General features: G+C 35.2%; 1 protein-coding gene across 4 annotated transcripts in view; it reads left to right on the top strand.

The window, feature by feature from the left end:
- Positions 1 to 19,872, top strand: part of STX17 (syntaxin 17) — a 93,559-nt gene that overhangs the window by 59,049 nt on the left and 14,638 nt on the right. For all 4 annotated transcript variants that reach the window (XM_082468767.1, XM_082468769.1, XM_082468768.1 and 1 more), the window contains exons 4-6: positions 6,765 to 6,990; positions 13,890 to 14,005; positions 14,084 to 14,134. In XM_082468767.1, the coding sequence (XP_082324893.1) occupies positions 6,765 to 6,990; positions 13,890 to 14,005; positions 14,084 to 14,134 (393 nt within the window). The remainder of the gene's footprint in view (positions 1 to 6,764; positions 6,991 to 13,889; positions 14,006 to 14,083; positions 14,135 to 19,872) is intronic.

The following is a 19,872-nucleotide window of genomic DNA, read 5'->3' as shown; positions in this document are numbered from 1 at the left end:
ATTTATCTTGTATGGGACTCTGCACTTCCTGGACTTGATTGACTATTCCCTTTCCCATATTAGGGTGGTTTTCTAGTATAGTCTCTTCAAATATTTCTCAGTCCCTTTCTTTTTCTCTTCTTCTTCTGGGACCCGTATAATTCGAATGTTGGTGCGTTTAATGTTATCCCAGAGGTCTCTGAGACTGTCCTCAATTCTTTTCATTCTTTTTTCTTTATTCTGTTCTGTGGCAGTTTATTCCACTGTTTTATCTTCCCAGTCACTTATCTGATTTTCTGCCTCAGTTATTCTGCTATTGATTCCTTCTAGAGAATTTTTAATTTCGTTTATTGTGTTGTTCATCATTGTTTGCTGTTTAGTTCTTCTAGGTCCTTTTAAACGTTTCTTGCATTTTCTCTATTCTATTTCCAAGATTTTGGATCATCTTTACTCTCATTACTCTCAATTCTTTTTCAGGTAGACTACCTATTTCCTCTTTTCTTCTTTCCTATTTACCTTGCTCCTTCATCTGCTGTGTATTTCTCTGTCTTCTCATCTTGCTTAACTTACTGTGTTTGGGGTCTCCTTTTCACTCGCTGCAGGTTCGTAGTTCCCGTTGTTTTTTGTGTCTGTCCCCAATGGGTAAGGTTGGTTCAGTGGGTTGTGTAGGCTTCCTGGTGGAGGGGCCTGGTGCCTGTGTTCTGGTGGATGAGGCTGGATCTTGTCTTTCTGGCGGGCAGGACCGCGTCCAATGGTGTGTTTTGGGTGTCTGTGAACTTATTATGATTTTAGGTAGTCTCTTTGCTAATGCGTGGGGTTGTGTTCCTGTCTTGCTAGTTGTTTGGCATGGGGTGTCCAGCACTGGAGCTTGCTGGTCGTTGAGTGGAGCTGAGTCTTAGCGTTGAGACGGAGATCTCTGGGAGAGCTCTCGCCGATTGATATTACATGGGGCTGGGAGGTCTCTGGTGGTCCAGTGTCCTCAACTCTGCTCTCCCACCTCAGAGGCTCAGGCCTGACACCCGGCCAGAGCACCAACACCCTGTCAGCCACACAGCCAGGTACCTGAGGAGTTTTTTGCCTTTTGGGAAGTCTGAGGTCTTCTGCCGGCATTCAGTAGGTGTTCTGTAGGACCTGTTCAACATGTTAGATGTATTTTTGATGTATTTGTGGGGAGTAAGGTGGTCTCCACGTCTTACTCCTCCACCATCCTGATGGTCCTCTCACTTTCTTTTGGATTGATCTCGTATTTTTTATTGATCCAATTGTTCCTCTGTTAGTTTTGGAATTATATAGTCTTTTAATAGAATTTTCTTTTCATATTTTGAATGTATCATCCTTCTGTCTTCTGGCTTTCATTATTACTTTAAGAAGTTAAATTATAATCTTACTGTTTTCTTTGTCTGGTCTTTATTCTGGTCTTCTGGGGGTGATAATGCCTTTTTTTCCCCCTTTGTTCAAGTTTTATTTGGTGTTTTTGTTGTTATGACATTTGGATAGTTGGTTGCATTGCTTATAAGTAAATTTTTCTTTTTACATTATAATGCAGTGTATAGTATTCTGATATGTAGAGTAAACAAAGTAAGGTTCTTTAGAATATTTATGAATGGTACATGTAATTTGGATTTATACATTAAATCACAGGATGTAATTGACTGGAAGGAAAAAAGTTGGACCAGGCATGTTGGGTGAGAGAACCAGATGTTACATAACACGGCAAACATGCATCTTGTTTGAAGGGCAACTGCAGCATGTGTAACATTGGCTGTGGTGCCTCTGAGGTGGTGGATCTATTTTTCAAGAGATCGTATTGTCTTTAGCTCCTTTTGAGCTCCTTTTGAGACATCATTTCTCCGCCTCTTCCTTTTTTCTTTTTTGGCTAAGTGTATTTTTCTCTGTCTATACTTTTCTCAGGATTTGTTGACCTTCTTGAAACGTGGATTGATTTCTTTCCTTAGTTTTGAAAACTCAGTCACTGTCTCTCCAAATTTATTTTCTGTCCGTTTCTTCTAGGATTCTAAATATATGTATACTGTACCCTTCTCTAACTGTATCCTCTATGTCTCTTACCTTCTCTTCTGTATTTTTTTTTTTTTTTACTTTCTTTGTTTCTTTTTTGTATAGTTTTACATAGTTTCTTCCTATCTAGTTTCCAGTTTACTAAGTCGTTCTTGAGTTGGGTCTAATATGCAGCTGAACTCATTTATTATTTTCTTTTGCATACTGTTTTTTTAATTTTTAAAAAAATTATATTTTTTATACAATTTTTAAAGATTACTTTCCATTTACAGTTATTACAAAATATTGGCTATATTCCCTGTTTTGCACAGTACATCCTTGAGCCTATCTTACAGCCAGTAGTTTCTGCCTCCTGTTCCCCCATCCCTCCCCTACCATGGTAATCACTAGTTTGTTCTGTATATCTGTGAGTCTGCTTTTTTTTTTGTTATATTCACTCCTCTGTTTCATTTTTTAGATTCCACATGTAAGTGATGTCATGCAATATTTGTATTTCTCTGTCTGACTTATTTCACTTAGCATAATGCCCTCCAAGTCCATCCATGTTGCTGCAAATGGAAAAATTTTGTTCTTTTTCATGGCTGATTGGTATTGCATTAAGTATGTATACCACACTTTCTTTATTCATTCATCTGTTGATGGACACTTACTTTGGGTCCGTATCTTGGCAGTTGTAAATAACGTCGCTATGAACACTGGGTGGGGTGCATGTATCTTTTCAAATTAATGTTTTTGGGTTTCTTTGGATATATATCCAGGAGTGGAATTGCTGGGTCATGTGGTAGTTCTATTTTTATTTTTTTAAGAAACCTCCATACTGTTTTTCACAGTGGCTGTACCAAATTACATTCCCACCAACAGTGTACAAGGATTGTGTACTCTATTTTTAAATGATATTCATTCTTTTCTAAAATCTGTATTTTGCTTTTTATAGTTTCCAGTTATCTCCTGAATTTTCAAGCTTGATACTTATATCTTGGAACAAAATAACTATAGTTTTATAAGTCACATTTGCTAATTCCCCTATTAGATGTCCCCTTTGGATGTTTCAATTGTCTGTTGTTTCTGCTGTTTCTTCATTATGTTGTGTATGTCCTCATGTGCTTGATTGTCTTTGATTGGTGGACATTATATTTGAAAAATTATTTATGGAAGTTATTGATAGCTAGGGATGATGTTATTTTCCTCCAGAGAGGATGTTCATTTGCTTCTAAGCCTCTGGGGTACTAACTTCCAAGATTATACTATTTCAGAGATTAAGATTTATATTAGCTACACAAAAGATAGGAAGCCAAACTGCAGTTCATGCAAGGGCTGATTTATTTCAGGATCACCTGTGCTCCTAGGGTGCAATTCTTTTAAGATTCCAGCCCAAGGCACCATAGTGCTTATCCTTAGCAGGTCCTGGCATTGGATATTTTACCCTGAGATTTGTGAGGCTGTCAAGCACTCTGGTAAGCAGATACCCTCAAGCAAATGTGACCTAAATTCAGGACTCATGTCTCTGGATTTCCATCTTTGCCCAATTCTTGGCCTACAAATTTCTCGCTATCTTGTTTGCTTTTTGATGCTTTTGAATTTAGTTTTCTTTTGGTCTGTTTTGTGATTTATGTTGCTTTCAGCTTTTTAAGTAGTCATTGATGGGAGGGTTATTTTGAATTATCCAGCCTGCTATAGCCAGAAGCAGAAACACCTGCTTTATATTTTTCACATATTAACTTTAGAGAGACTCTGTAGCTATATAGTAGCTGTCCAATATAGTAGCCCTTAGCCACATATAATTGTTGAACACTTAAAATGTGGCAGGTTTGAATTGAGATGTGCTGTGAATGTAATACATATGCCAAATTTCTAAGACTGACTACAAATAAAAGCATGTAAAATATTTCGTTAATAATTTTTATATTGATTACATGTTGAAATGATAATGTTTTGGATGCATTGGGTTAAATAAAATATATTAAAACTAATTCACCTCTGCCTTTTTACTTTTTTAATGTGACTGTTAGAAAATTTAAAATTACATAGTGTATGGCTTGCATTTATGGTTTGTATTGTATTTCTTTTGGATAGTATAGCTATATAGTAAAGTTGTTGAGAACACATGCTCTGTAGCCTGAATTTGATTCCTGGCTTTACTTTTTACTAGAAGAGTAATCCTGGGATATTTTCTTAATTTGCTTTTAATTTTCTCTTCTGTAGAATGAGAATAACAGTAATATCTATTTCAAAAATAAATTGTGAAGGTAAAACAAGATAAAGAAGGTAAAGCACTTAGCATAATGGACAACTTACAGTAGTGTTGATACAAATTTAGCCATTATTTGTGTTTTTGTTATTATAGTATCAGATTTTATAGTTAAACGGGTATTTTCTTTCTCTGTCTTAACATTTTTCCCTTCACCCATAGTAATAAAGAGTTCTTAAAGCTAGACACCATAATTTGACTGGAGATGTAACATATGTACAGATTCTATAAGAGGGGAAGAATATGTCAGAGGCAAATGCTCATTAGCTGCAGAAACTTCTTAATGCTTCTCCAAAGTAACATCACCTAAAATACCTCTATGAATTATGTAGCAAGTACATAACCAAGTTATAACTGTAGTCCAGAAAGGAATCACACAGCCAAGAGATGGTGTGTAGGAGACAGTATTTTTCCAGGGCTTGAGAACTGGACTGTAGTCCTAATTCTGCCACTGTGTTCAGCTGGACTCTAGTTTTCATATTGTAAAATTGTGAAGTTGAATTGAATGATCACATAAGCCCCTTAGGGTTCCATGAATTTTACATCTAAAATGCTTACGTATCACATATTTTTAATCCACAGTCCAATTGTCTTTAGGTTTTCCAGCTCACATGGGGATGGTAAGAGTGGACATAAAGTTAAGTGAAGTATAGAGTCATGATAGGATAGAGGTACAACTTTGATTCACCCACAAAATCTTACAAGATGCTTTCGGTGGTAGCTAAACTATTTTTTTTTTCAGAATTAGCTTTAATTTTAGTAAAATACAATAGATACTTTAGATTGTATTAAGGTACCGTATAGCTAGGAATTATGCTTATAGTTTAATAGAAAGGTTGCTGGACTTGTAAGAATACCTGGGTTTTAACCTGAGCTTTGCTGCTAGATAATTAAGTAAATCCTGAACAAATTTTGTTTTGATTTCTCTATGTGTAATAATGTGGAATGTAATAATATGGACCATATCACCTCACTCAAAGTAGGCACTTGAAAAATTTAAGAAATCAATACTTTCTGTTCTGTTTACTGTACAGGATTTGCATTAGTGTCTGTGAAAGTACATTAGGGGAAAAGAATTTAAAATTTTATATGACTAGAGATCCATAATTTTAAAATAAGCATTATAGATCATTCTTACAAGTTCTGTTTAATTGTAAAAGAAGAATTGGTTTTTATGTTTTTCAAATTCTAGACCATTGAAAAAGATGAAAAGCTCCCCAGTTTATTTTATGAAGCTAGCACAAACTTAAACCTGTTAGAATAAGTTTAAACCTAGTGAAGATAGTATAGACACACACACTGTTCATGTATGCATCCATGCACACACACACACACACACACACACACATATACACACATTCACATACACAGTTGTACTAAAATTCCAAATAAAATATTAGCAAATTGAATCCCACAGTGTATTAAAAAATTGTATATATTGACCAAGGAGGGTCTATCTCAGAAATATTAAAATGGCTCTGTACCATGAAATTTGCCCATGATTTATTATATCAACACATTAGAGAAAAATTTATAAATTATGCCAATAGGTGATTTTTAATAGCGGAGAAAATCGTTACATAAAAATCCAGCAACTTCAGAGAGCAGTTCAAAGTAAAACACCAATGAGATAAAATGTAGTACTGGCAGTATATGGGGAAATGGGAACTCAAACTTTAGTGGTAGTGTGAGTTGTTAAGCCTCTTGGGGAAGAACTGATAATAGCTATTGAAATAAAAATACATATTATCCTTTGAGTGAGTACTCTAACTTTGGGGAATCATTCCTACAAAAAGTAGTATAATAGTATATGCTAGAACACTAATATATACTGTTACCATATATTAGGATTTATAGTCTAGTACATTTGTTTCATAGTTTGTAATAACTAAAAACTGGAAACAACATGAATGACTTTAATCACTGGAGGAGTGATCGAATAAATTATATCACTACTATGGAATATGGTACAATCATTGACCAGGAGGGATATCCATTATGATATTGTTAAGTTGGGGTGTGGAAGTTTGTCAATTGTAGATTATTGTGCATAATGTAATTCGTTTTTTATAAAAAGAAAGGCTGTATGTGCTTATGTTTGTATGAGCAATAAGTATGTGAAAGGACTGAGTTAAGAGAAGTGGTAGGATTGGTGAAGTGGGGAAAACTAACACAACATTGTTAATCAACTATACTCCAATATAAAATAAAAAGTCATTAAGTCTTTCTTGATGTGTTTCTGCAGTGTTTCATTTATTATGAAGAGCATTTGTTACCTTTGTAATAATCACATTTAATGAAGGAAAAAATGGTAAATAAATTCAGAGTATGAGGATGTGAGTTCTAAAGAAGCTGGATTTGGCCAGAGACGTGAAAAAACAGAAAAGTATTAATCCATACTGTCTGTTGTAGAGAATACTTCTGATTTCCATTGAAAGCCATTATCACAAATTACCTCTGAAAATAAAGATATTTTATATTAAGAGATGGTGGCTTTAATGATTTTTTTTTTCTTTTACAGCAACTCCGCTCCAATATCCGAGAAATGGAGAAGCTTTGTTTGAAAGTCCAAAAAGATGACCTTGGACTTTTGAGGAGAATGATAGATCCTGTTAAAGAAGAAGCATCAGCAGCAACAGCAGAATTTCTTCAACTCCATCTGGAATCTGTAGAAGAACTTAAGAAACAATTTAATGATGAAGAAACTTTATTACAGCCTTCTTTGACCAGATCCATGACTGTTGGTGGTAATGTACTAAGTCTTATTCTTGATCATAGTATAGTAATGCAGTTATTTAAGTTTACCTCCTTGTATTGATATTGCAGATTATATATAAATTTCCAGGGATCACCTCCTAGTCCAGTATGCTGAATTCTTGGACCCTGAGTGTACTTGGAAATGCATATCCTAAAAGTTTTACAGGGTAAAAAAATTGAGGCTATGCTGTATAGTGAGGAACTTAAAGGCTTCAAGTACCTATTTGTGCATATATTAAAAATAAATTTTAAAATATTTCCTAAGGAGAATGTCATCCTTGTCTGCAGAGTGCTCCTCCCTCATCTCCAGGTGCAGGGGTGGCCTAGGCAGGCATGCTTCTTTTTTAGGCATTCTGGTTTTCAGAGGGCATGTTAGATCTATCTCCCAGAAAAGTCTGCATTGGGGGTCATGCCATGAACTTTTATGAAGTGATACTCTAAGAAAGAGGCCAATGAAACTTGTCATGATAACTCTTGTAAGGATGTAATTGATAATTGTTGATTGCATTGTATAATGTCTGTGTTAAGGAACCCTGAAAAAAATTCTTGGTTTAATAGGTAGTAGTACTTCAAAGCAATTAATCTTTTTTATTCTTCTGGGTATTGAATGGCATAACTAATAAGATTTCTCTACTTGAATTGTTTACTAGGATACTTAAATCTAAATTTTTTAATTGCCAAAAGCCAAAATTTTGAACTTTCCTGGCTTTGTTTTATAATTGCTGCCCTTGTATTTCCATTTTTGTTTTAGAGTTTCTCTTTTTAATTTATGCCATCTTGTTACAGTTTATATATGTTCTAAGCCACCTTAAGACTTCATGGAAAAGATGCGGTATAAATAAATTACAAATTAGAATACAATCTGAGAGATGTTACAGCTGACCCGTTTTCCTCTTTTTATTTACCTAGGAGTTGGGAGGCTCCTATATCACTCCCTGTCTCCAAAGCCAGATTATTTTTAACGCTGTATTTTCAGTGCTAATGATCCAGTTTTACAGGGAAATTTTTTTTTTAAAATAAAAGAAACATTTAGGCCACCATCCAGGGTTTCTGGGTAATCTTGCTTTTATTGCCTCCTTAGTACCTAAGCACATAATACATAGTACTTGGCACATAGTGGACCATTAATAAATGTTTTAGAAATATGAATGAATAAACATCTTTTTAGAGACAATTTTATAATTTCAGATGTGGTCTAATCACTTCACTCTGTCGATAACCACTACCTAACAACACTGCCTAAAGTGTTGTTCTGGGGAGAAGGAGATGTTAGCACTCAACCTTGGTCGAAGAGTGTTTGGGAAGAATGCTTTTTGATAGTTTGTAGTTACTGTTTACATCATCTTGTTCATATGTAATTATCACCTCCATAATGATGCAGCTGAATGCTGTTCTTACCATGTAGTGCAAACCTATACTTTATGTTTGTGTATAGAGAAACTGGGCCTTATAAGTTCCATGAGATTAAGGAGTCATCTTATCTACCAGACATTGTGACAGTTGTGATGACAGTAATAACACTGATAATGTTGGATTTTCTGGAAAGAGTCACTGGCATCAGTCTCTTCTGCTATTTAGTTTTGAATTGCTATCACCAGCAATTCCCTAGCAAACAAAAATTTTGAGTTCTATTTAAGTATTCTAGCTTTAATTTGCATTTTAGTATTGCATTGTTTGTGTTTCTACGAGTAGGATTGTTCGGGCTCAACAAATTTGGGTTTATATGTCATCAGAGGAATTGGGTGATTATTAGAAAAAGGCAGTTTACCCAGTTTGCTGGCAATTAACTTTCTCTGTAGGGAGCTGACTGGTGTTAAAAAAAAATGTTGGCAAAATTTGAGGAATCATGTGTACGGAGGAAGTGAAGAAGATTGGGGCAGAACCAGAGGATGAGGGAGAAGAAATAGGTGAAATTTGTTTTCCAACTCTGTTGGTTCTCAAACTTCTCAATTCATGGAATACCAAATTAGCTAAAGAACTAATCACTTGCCACTGAGAGAAACTACAAAATTAAATCTCTGCATCTAGTGCTGATTTAATTGAAACAGTCATTCTGTTTATAAAATCAGATACCTAAATTATACCTAAAACAGTGTATATAGTTTCAAATTCTGAACTGTCTGCTGGTCAGATTGTGCTTTGACTTTGAATCCATTGCCAGCATTAAGCAGTTAAAATTAACTGTCTCACCCAATGCCTGAGTATTTCACCAAATGTGAAGTTTCTACTAGGTTGTGTTAAATCCATAAATATTATTAACAAGTAATTGAGAGGGTGGGAAAGAAGAATAACGGAAAGAGAGCAACTAATACATAAGACGTTAATAGTGGGGTAAGAACTGGGTTTGCTCCATGTGGGGTCTTCTTCTAGCTGTAGACTCTTTTCTGTCATTCTACATGTTTTTATCCTGTGCTCTCTGTTTTTTTCTTATTTTTGCTTTAGGTACTCATAATAGTAATGACAGCCTATACAGAAAATATGTGTTTGATTTGCACAGAAATTAAGTGCCTTAAAATACTTTTTCCTTTAAAAATTCAATCTGATTATAAATAAATTGGTTGGAGACATCAACAGATTCAGAAGCAATGTTGCCACATTTCCATGACTGAGATCAAAATACAAAAATAGTTTTTCATTTACAGATAGAAATAACAAGTAGAATAGAATGTTTTATGTTCTCTGGAGAATGAAAGAAGCTTATTAAGTTTAGGGGGAAGCTGTGATGATTTTGCTGTTTCTTTTGTCCAGATTCCTAGAGTTCCTAAAGCAAATCTTCTCTGCCGATCTTGCTTGATCTGAGAAACTCCCTTCTTTCTCTCTTGTGTGTCTAGTTCATTTTTAGCATATTGCCTCCCACCAAGAGAAGTGATGAGCCTACACATTTGTTTTGTATTTAGAAAGGTGTATCAAGGCATACAGAGCAAACCAGTGCTTCTCTCTATCTTTGTCTTTCTTACTCCCCATCCAGCACACACACTTCATCAGTGCAATAGAAACAGAATCTTGTTACATTTTAAACAAATATTCACAAAAGGAAAGAATCCAACCTTAGAACTTCTGGGAACTTCAGACCAGCATATTGAATTTAATGAAATATTAGATTTTATCACAGGTATATATATACACTTGTAATGAACAGTTTTGTAAATCATGTAGATGCTTTTGTATATTATTCAGAAGGTGTGTTTTGTATTGGTTTTAATATTCTTAAAAATTCTCCTCTGCAGCTTAGTTAAGCCATGATTTAGAAGTCATCTTATTTCGATGGGTAGGTTTATGTAGATGATCAGTAAAATAATGTCACTATGTTAAAGCTGTTAGAACATGAAAGAATTCAGGAAATGCTTTTGAATTAACTTAGATTTATAATGGAACTTTTTCTAATGTAGTAAAATTTAGTAGAAATTCCTTAAATATTGTGTTGTAATTCTTACTAGAATCATTGCCTTTCGTGATGTATGGAGAAAGGTGAGGGGCAGAGAGAGAATATGTTTAGACACATAGAAGGGAGAAGTCTTATGTCCGTGTTATTAAACTTATTTTTCACATGAACTAAAAATATCTTAATGTTTATTTGAGTTTATAGTCAATAATGTTTTATAAATAGAATTTGAAAAACACTGGTGAGTGATATGTATAGTCCATGTGCCCTTTACACTTGCAGTTGTTTGCAAGTGGATGGAACTGAGATTGTTATATAAAACAATAGCAATTTTGACTTCTGTGGACAGGATAAGAACTCTTTAGCCATCTTTCCTGCAGCTATAAGCTGTCTCTGTGTTTTGCCTCATCATGTCTGTAGCAACTTGTAAAAGTTCAAAATCAATGGATGATCACTGAGATATAGGGATTTTTAATACAAGCTGGAATAAATGAATTACGGAAGTTGTAGAAATTCAAAGATTCCTTTCTCAGTTGTTAGTCACGCCTCGAATTGATTAGTGATGTTCCGAGTTGTAAGTTTACAGCAGGATTTTCCATGGAAGAGAACAGATTTCTTTGTTCTAAGACTCCATTTGAACTAAGATGCATACGCAGTTTGGTTTCAAGTGAAACATAAATGACTTAAACATTTTTTATTTTTTCACTGAGGGAAATCTTTTGTGTTTGCTTAAAATGTCAAACATTTCCCATCCCTTCATTTTTTAGATCAAGAATTTATGTAATCAAGATAATAATAATTATTTTGTTATATATCCTGGCATATTTCGTTGGAATCTTCTCTAACAGAACGAAGATTATGGCTTAAAAAAAATCTTTTGAGTGGTGTTATGTTTATAAAGTTCTGCTTTACATTTGATCTGTTAATGATAACAGTTATCACTATTCATCATCCTATTAAAGAAGTTGGGAGCTCTTATTACAAAAGCAATATTAAGTAGAAGAAAGATCTTAGAGTAATTACTTTGATTGAAGTGAGAAGTATTTTTATGTGATAACTTAAGACATAGGGTAAATTACTCTTTTAAGCATTTGTAAAAATCAGAGCTTTTAAAATGTTGGATATTTGCTATATGTTGTAAAGCATATTCTGTATTTGATGTTTTTGCTCTTCCTTTAAGGTAGGGAAATGTATTCATATCAGTGAAGATTCAAAATTAAAAGAACACTGTCAATTCTAATAAGCCTACAAATTAACTTTTAATCAACTGACTGTGCCCTTTCTACACAGTTCAAATGGGTTTTTTTCCTCAAGAGGTAAAACATTCTCAAATTTTGAAAGTAAAATAGTAATGCAGTTTGTTTTTGTTTTTGTTTTTGTTTGTAATGCAGTTTTATAAAATACCACTTCTATATTGTATGTCTTTTACTTTATGCTTTGGCAAGACCAGACTGCTGATTTTATATTAAGCTATATTGGTTTTGTTTTGTTTTGTTTTGTTTTTGAGGACCTTTTTCATGCTGGTCTCTCCACCGAGAATTTATATTCCTATCTTCTTAGGCCAGTAGAAAAGATCACCTTTTTTAATTTGGTGCACACCACACCAAACTAGGTCAGATGCCATCCCCAGCTTGAAACTCCCATAAATACTATATGTATCTATATTTATCTAGATATCAGTGCACTCTCTTATTGTTTTAGGATTGTCTCTTTGTATGTCTTCTCTGCTAGAATGTAAGTTCCTTGAGAGCAGCTACTTAGTATTCACTTTTTTATCCCTGGTACTCAACACAATACATAATGGGTGCTCAGAAAATATTAAAGTAGTAGGTGTTTTGAGCTTGCAGTTAGGAAGACAAAGGGAAGTAGACCTTCAGATCTCTTCTTTCCATTTCCACTGCCACTATCCTAGAGCACACCATCATCATTTTGCACCAGACACATTGAAAAGCCTCCCAACTGGTTTTTCACTCTTTAAGTTTTCACCTTTCAACTCCATCCTTAATCTGTTGTTCACACTACAGCTGTGGTTACCTTTCTAAATCTGAAATCTGATTATGGCACCCTCAGCTTCCCAGTAGTCTCCCACTGCTTTTAAAAGTTCCATATTGATCTTAAGAGAAAGACAAAACTCTTTAATATAGTTTACAATGCCGTAAATGATGTCCTCTTAGATTTCCAGCCTCAACCTTTGCTTTCTCTTGTCATAGTCTATGCTTCAGTTGTACTGACTCCTTTCAGTTCCCAAACTTACGCAAATATTATTCTCCCTGGCCTGAATACTTTCTCCTTCCCCCTCTACCCTTGCCCCAGTTCAGCTATATAATTTCTGGTCATCCTCAGGCTTCAGCTTCAGAACCTTCTCAGACCACTCTTCCTCCACAAGTCTAGATTAAATACCTTTCTTTGGTGCTCACATAGCATTCCATGCTTACCCATATCATAGTTCTTATCGGACTATACTGAACTTGCCTGTTAACATGTCTATATCACACATTATATAGTAAGTTCCATTAACAATAGCAGCAGTAGCAGTGACAGTAGTAGTAACTATTAACCACTTGTTCTTAATAGATAAGCCAGCCACAGTGCAAAATAAATACCACCTCATTTTACAAATGAGGAAAATAAGTCAAAGAGGTGAAATACCTTCCCAAGTCAAAGAGCTAGTAAATAGCCAAACTAGGATTCTAACCCAGGTCTTTCTGACTAGGCCCATACCCCTAACCACTATGACTTGGAACTGTTTTGTGATTTACCTTAGTGCACTGATTGGCATATAGTAGGCATTTTATAAATACCAGTTTAATGAATGGATTGGTAAAACCAATAGAAGGAAATAAGAAAGACTTGAAGATGGAGTTTGGAGTATAAATTAATTCATCTTTATAGCAGTGTTTAATGAGGAAAGCCTTAATGGGTTGATGACTTCTTAAAATCCAGAAAAGACATAGAAGCAATGGAGGCATGGGCCAGAAAAATTACTCTGAGGAGAAGGAGGATGGCAATATGTGCAAAAAGGTACATATGGTAAGAGATGTTAGTTTGATGACAAATTTATTGTTACCAAAAATGACTGATTTTCATTGCTAAAAATACATCACTTCCCTACTTTTAAAATCTTGTGAATCTGATGTTTATTACTAAAATAGCCAAAGAAATGTTAATGATTTAGCAATGAAAAGTGTTAAACTTACATCTACTGGGTATCTCTTCATAGAACATTGGCCAAATAGAATAGTTCTACTTTGTGCTACTTCCACATCTAGCCCTAGTTATTCAGATCGGGTAAGTAGTATTTGTAGCAATTTTTTTAGATGACTTTGTAGAATAATTAAAGAAAAAATATTTGTTAACTAACTTGCCCATAGATATATAATCAATTTACTTTTAGCCTGAATTCTGTTAGTAAGCATTTCACATGGTAGTTGTTTTATGGAATTGATTCATTCTACCGTCTTTCTAACAAAGCAGATAAACTCTAAACATGAGGCTGTGTTCATCCAGGAACATTTCACACTACTGAAGATGAAACTGATCCTCAGAGTATGACTCAGATATATGTGTTGCCTGAAATTCCTCGAGATCAAAATGCTGCAGAATCATGGGAAACCTTAGAAGCGGTATGTTAAAAATGATTTTCCTTTTGGTAGCTGTGAGGCATGAAAGTAAGTAACTTCCTCTTTCTCTTTCTTTTTAAGGACTTAATTGAACTTAGCCAACTGGTCACTGATTTCTCTCTCCTAGTGAATGTAAGTATATAACTGTTTTTGGCTCAGAGATGTTAGATTAATAGGATAAGAGACTTTTATCAATCACTAGGCTTCTGATTCGAATTTTAATAGAATTTACAATTTTTTAAAAATTAAGCCTCTTTATTCTTTTTTTAAAAATTAATTAATTAATTAATTTTTTATTTTTGGCTGCGTTGGGTCTTCGTTGCTGCGCGCGAGCTTTCTCTAGTTGCGGCGACCGGGGGCTACTCTTCATTGCAGTGCGCAGGCTTCTCATTGCAGTGGCTTCTCTTGTTGCAGACCACGGGCTCTAGGCATGCGGGCTTCGGCAGTTGCGGCGCGTGGGCTCAGTAGTTGTGGTGCATGGGCTTAGTTGCTCTGCAGCATGTGGGATCTTCCTGGACCAGGGACCGTGTCCCCTGCATTGGCAGATTCTTAACCACTGCGCCACCAGGGAAGTCCCGAATTTACAATTTTTAAGACTGGTATTGAGCCATGGACAGAAGTCTAACTGTCCTCAAATCCCAGTTCAATTAAAAAAAAAAACATTTATTAAGCACTTTTTATACAAAAGGTACTTGGTATTGGGGTTCTGACAAGGTTGGATATAGAAATAAATGAAGCCTGCTGTCTGCCTTTAAGGATTTACAGTGGGTGGCCATAAGCTTGGACCCACCCAAAACTGAAATTTCAAGCATTATTGTTAAATGCAAAAATAAGGTATGAAAAGAAGTATTATTGGCTCCAAGGAGAATTGTTTAATTCCAAGGGAGGGAGCCAGGGGTTGTGACATAGAAGCATTAAGGATAGTGTCACAAGATAGGTAGCATTTGCTTGAGCCTTGGAAAATGAGTAAAATTTCCACAGGAGGGAATGAGGGGGTGCATTTGAAGACATCTAAACAAAAACATGGAGTAGAGAAGGGTATAGCCTTTCAGGAATGACAAGAACTACAGTGTAACCAAAGCATAAGATACCATGGGCAAACTAAGCAAGGAGATTGAGATGCCATTGAAAGCCATACCAAAGAATTTGAACTTTACTTTGTAGGTATCAAGGAGCCAGTAGATTTTTGAGCAGATTTGAGTGATGTGATAGCCTGTGCTTCAGAAAGATCACTGTTAGCAGTGTGAATAATAGCCCTAGGGAGGAGGAGATTATAGGTGGAAGGAACTTAGGAATCAATTGCAGGAGTTTCACTGAGAACATGGCAACACAAGTATACAGATAAAAGACAGCTGAGAGGTATTTCTGGGGTAGACTTAGTAGGAATTGGAGGAAGATGGAAGAGTCAAAGAAAATAAACATTAAGGCTTTATTCTACATAATCGGGTAGCCAGTGATACTATTAACATACACTAGGGAACATAAAGTAGATTTGGTGGGAAAGATAGAACAGATTTTGTCATTATTTTTATAAGTTATTCTTATTTTTCCTTCCCAGGAATTGTGGGAAGGGGTGTGTTTGTGTGTGTGTGTGTGTGTGTTTGTGTGTGTGTGTATACATATGTATATACAGGTGCAAGTCTGTTTCTGCGTATGCTTCTGTCTGGGTTTAGTTCATTGTTCTTGGTCAAACCATGATTTAGGGGTTGTACATCTTTGAGTTATGGTTTCCCTGACATCTGGCTTTAAATTAGAAGAAGTTCCTAGATCACACAATCTCAGAATTGGAATTGGAAAGGACTTAGGAGGCCTACTAATCTAATCCTTCTACTCTTGCCCCAACTTCTCAAATAGATGGTCTTTTGCCTCTTTTTGAACAATAACAGTGCAAGGATACAACCATTCCATTTGGAGGCTCTAACTCTTAGAAGTTTTTTCGTATGTAAAGTAAACTCTACCCTTAATAACTGCCCTCTAGTACTTTTGCCCTCTGGAGCCATATCCTGAAAAAGTTTGGTCTTTTTACCATATAAAAGTTTTTCACCACAGCCAACATAATACTCAGTGGTGAAAAGCTGAAAGCCTTCCCACTAAAATCTGGAATAAGATAAGGATGCCCACTCTCACCACTTCTAATCAACATAGCATTGGAAGGCCCAGCCACAGGAATCAGACAAGACAAAGAAATAAAACATATCCAAATTGGAAGAGAAGAGGTGAAATTGTCAGTGTATGCAGATGACATGATACTATGTCTATGGGCATTTAGGTTGCTTCCATGTCTTGGCTATTGTAAATAGTACTGCTATGAACATTGGGGTGAATGTGTCTTTTCAAATTACAGTTTTCTTCAGATATATGCAGAGGTGTGGGATTGCTGGATCATATGGCAACTCTGTTTTCAGTTTTTTGAGGAACTTCCATACTGTTTTCTAGAGTGGCTGTACCAATTTACATTCCCACCAGCAGTATAGGAGGGTTCCCTTTTCTACACCCGCTACAGTATTTGTTATTTGTAGACCTTTTAATGATGGCCATTCTGACCGGTGTGAGGTGGTACCCCATTGTAGTTTTGATTTGCATTTCTCTAATAATTAGAGATATTGAGCATCTTTTCATGTGTCTATTGGCCATGTGCATGTCTTCTTTGGAGAAATGTGTTTAGGTCGTCTGCCCATTTTTGGATTGGATTGTTTGTTTTTTTGTTGTTGAGTTGTGTGAGCTGTTTTATATTTTGGAAACTAATCCCTTGTTGGTTGCATTGTTTGCAAATATTTTCTCCCAATTCATAGGTTGTCTTTTCATTTTTATTTATGGTTTCCTTTGCTGTGCAAAAGCTTATAAGTTTGACTAGGTCTTGTTTGTTTATTTTTGCTTTTATTTCAATTGCCTTAGGATACTGACCTAAGAAAACTGCCACAATTTGTGTCAGAGAATGTTTTGCCTGTGTTCTCTTCTAGGAATTTTCGGGGGTCAGTCTTGCATTTAAGTCTTTAAGCCATTTTGAGTTTATTTTTGTGTATGGTGAGAGGATGTGTTCTAACTTCATTGATTTACATGCAGCTGCCCAACTTTCCCAACACCACTTGCTGAAGAAACTGTCTTTTTCCCATTGTATATTCTTGCCTCCTTTGTCGAAGATTAATTGACTGTAGGTGTGTGGGTTTATTTCGGGGCTTTCTTTTCTGTTGCATTGATCCATATGTCTTTTTTTGTGCCAGTACCACACTGTTTTGATTACTGTAGCTTTGTAGTATTGTCTGAAGTCTGGGAAGGTTGTGCCTCCTGCTTTGTTCTTTTTCTTCAGGATTGCTTTGGCAGTTCTGGGTCTTTTATGATTCCATGTAAATTTCAGGATTATTCATTGTAGGTCTGTGAAAAATGTCATGGGTAATTTGATAAAGATAGTATTAAATCTGTAGATTGCCTTGGGTATATGGCCATTTTAACAATATTAATTTCTCCAGTCGAAGAACATGGGATATCTTTACATTTCTTTGTATCATCTTCAGTTTCCTTTATCAGTGTTTTATAGTTCTCAGCATATAATTCTTTCACCTCCTTGGTCAGGTTTATTCCTAAATTGTTTTTTTTTTGATGTGATTTTAAAAAGGATTGTTTTTTTACTTTCTCTTTCTGATATTTCATTGTTAGTGTAAAGAAATGCAACAGATTTCTGTATGCTAATCTTGTATCCTGCTACCTTGGTGAATTCACTTATCATTTCTAGTAGTTTTTTTATGGAGTCATTAGGGTTTTCTCTATACTACTCAGCCATAAAAAAGAATGAAATAACGCCATTTGCAGCAACATGAATGAACCTAGAGATTATCATACTAAGTGAAGTAAGTCCGAAAGAGAGAGATACCACATGATATCACTTATATGTGGAATCTAAAATATGACACAAATGAACTTATTTACGAAACAGAAACAGACTCACAGACATAGGGAACAGACTTGTGGTTGCCAAGGCATAAGTGGGGCTAGGGAGGGATGGATTGGGAATTTGGAATTAGCAGATGCAAATTATTATATATAGAATGGATAAACAACAAGGTCCTATTGAATATAGTTCCCTGTATAGCACAGGGAACTATATTCAATATCCTGTAATAAACCATAATGGAGAGGGAAAAAAAAACAAAAAGTTTTTCAACTCTTTGAGATCAACATTATCCTTCCTAACCCTACCACACCTCAGCATATTTTCTTCTCTTAAGAACCCTTGATTCTCTAATGTATTCTTTCTAGAATATGATTTCTCAGCTTTTCAGTACTAGTGACTTACTCTGCTTGTTTTCTAGTTTGTGGATTTTTTTCTTGAAATGTAATGCCTAAAATTGAGTACAGTAAATTGTTAAAAGCATTTTCCTTTTTTTAATGCTTCTAAATCAGAAGCAGCAAAATGTTTGAAATTTCTGAATTAGGTATCTGTACAGTCTGTTAATATATTTGCATATAAAAGGGAATAATACAATATAAATCCCAAAATATTTGTTGTTTTTACAACCAAGATTTATTCAATTATTATAACTCATAATCTGATCTAATGCACTTTGTAAAATCTGTACATGTATGGTTACACAAATACTTACATTTGCCAAAAGTCATCGATATGTGCACGATAAAATGGATGAGTTACAGCATATGTAAATTATACCTCAAAGTTGATATAAAAAACAAACTAAACATGTACAAAGTTCTTCTCATTCAAAAGGAATACATTTCTCTTCCAGTGGAATAGGCACGTGAAAGGGAAATTAACGGTTTGTGGCCATTTAACAAGTTGTATTTCTGATTACGTTATGTAAGCAGCTCCTAACCCCTAATCTGAGGAAGATTTGTGCAGGAAAACTTTGGGTATAGCCATGGCTGTATACAAATGTCCTATTTATAATAGTCTGTGTAAGGACATGAGACAGAATGCTATTAGGCAAAAGCTCAAGGGAGAACCCCTGATTACTGTTCCCAGGATGAGTGAGTTCTCATGACCACATTGTCAAGCACTCAACAGAAACTCCATTTAGACACCATATGATTTGGGAACGTAACAAGAGTGACCACATCCTCTCATTATCATCACATGGTCATGATAGTATCTAGGCTAATTAACCATGTATTTATGGAGTGCTTTCTATGTGCATAACACTGTGCCAAACTCAATGAAGAATAGAGAATAGTATAAAAAAAGAACCTATAGTTTAGTCAAGATAGTTACACAACATTGTGAATGTACTTAATGCCACCGAGTTGTACACTTAAAAATTGTAAATTTTATATATATTTTTACCACAATAAAAAAGTACTTGCAAAGCCATTGAGAGATCCACATGTGGTCCAATAAATGTTAATAAATTAATACCTACTAGGCACCATGCTTTTTTTCTTCAACCTTATTGCTCAGGTGCCCTCTTCTATTCCTGTAACTGTGGAACCAGCCCTATTTCTAGTCAAGGGGAATTAGAAGAACTCTGGGCCATTCGCTCAATAGCACATCACCACTGCTACTAGTCCAGTTTTGTCTCTACCTTTTGTCTTATTCCTTATGGCTTTTATAATCAAGTTTTAGTCCCGATGCATAAAAACTGGGTTGTAATAGATTAGATCAGATTCCTCCATTTATTACCAATGCGACCTTGAGGATGTTAACAACACTAGCTTTGTAAATTGGTGGGAAGACTCCATGAGATATTTTCTATTATTTCACACTCCCTTCCCTACCACACTGACCCACTGCATTCTTTCTTTTGTCCCTCCCTTATTAGATTCCCTCTTTGCTTGGTATTCTGCTTTGCCACCACCAATACCTTTAGACATTTTAGTACTATAGTTCCTATAGTCCCTTTCCTATTACTAAAATCTCCTAA

The sequence above is a fragment of the Balaenoptera physalus genome (genome assembly GCF_965194825.1).
Source record: "Balaenoptera physalus genome assembly, chromosome: 7".
Taxonomy (NCBI): domain Eukaryota; kingdom Metazoa; phylum Chordata; class Mammalia; order Artiodactyla; family Balaenopteridae; genus Balaenoptera; species Balaenoptera physalus.
Note: the sequence above shows the minus strand (reverse complement) of the source record. Positions and strands in the feature narration are given on the sequence as shown.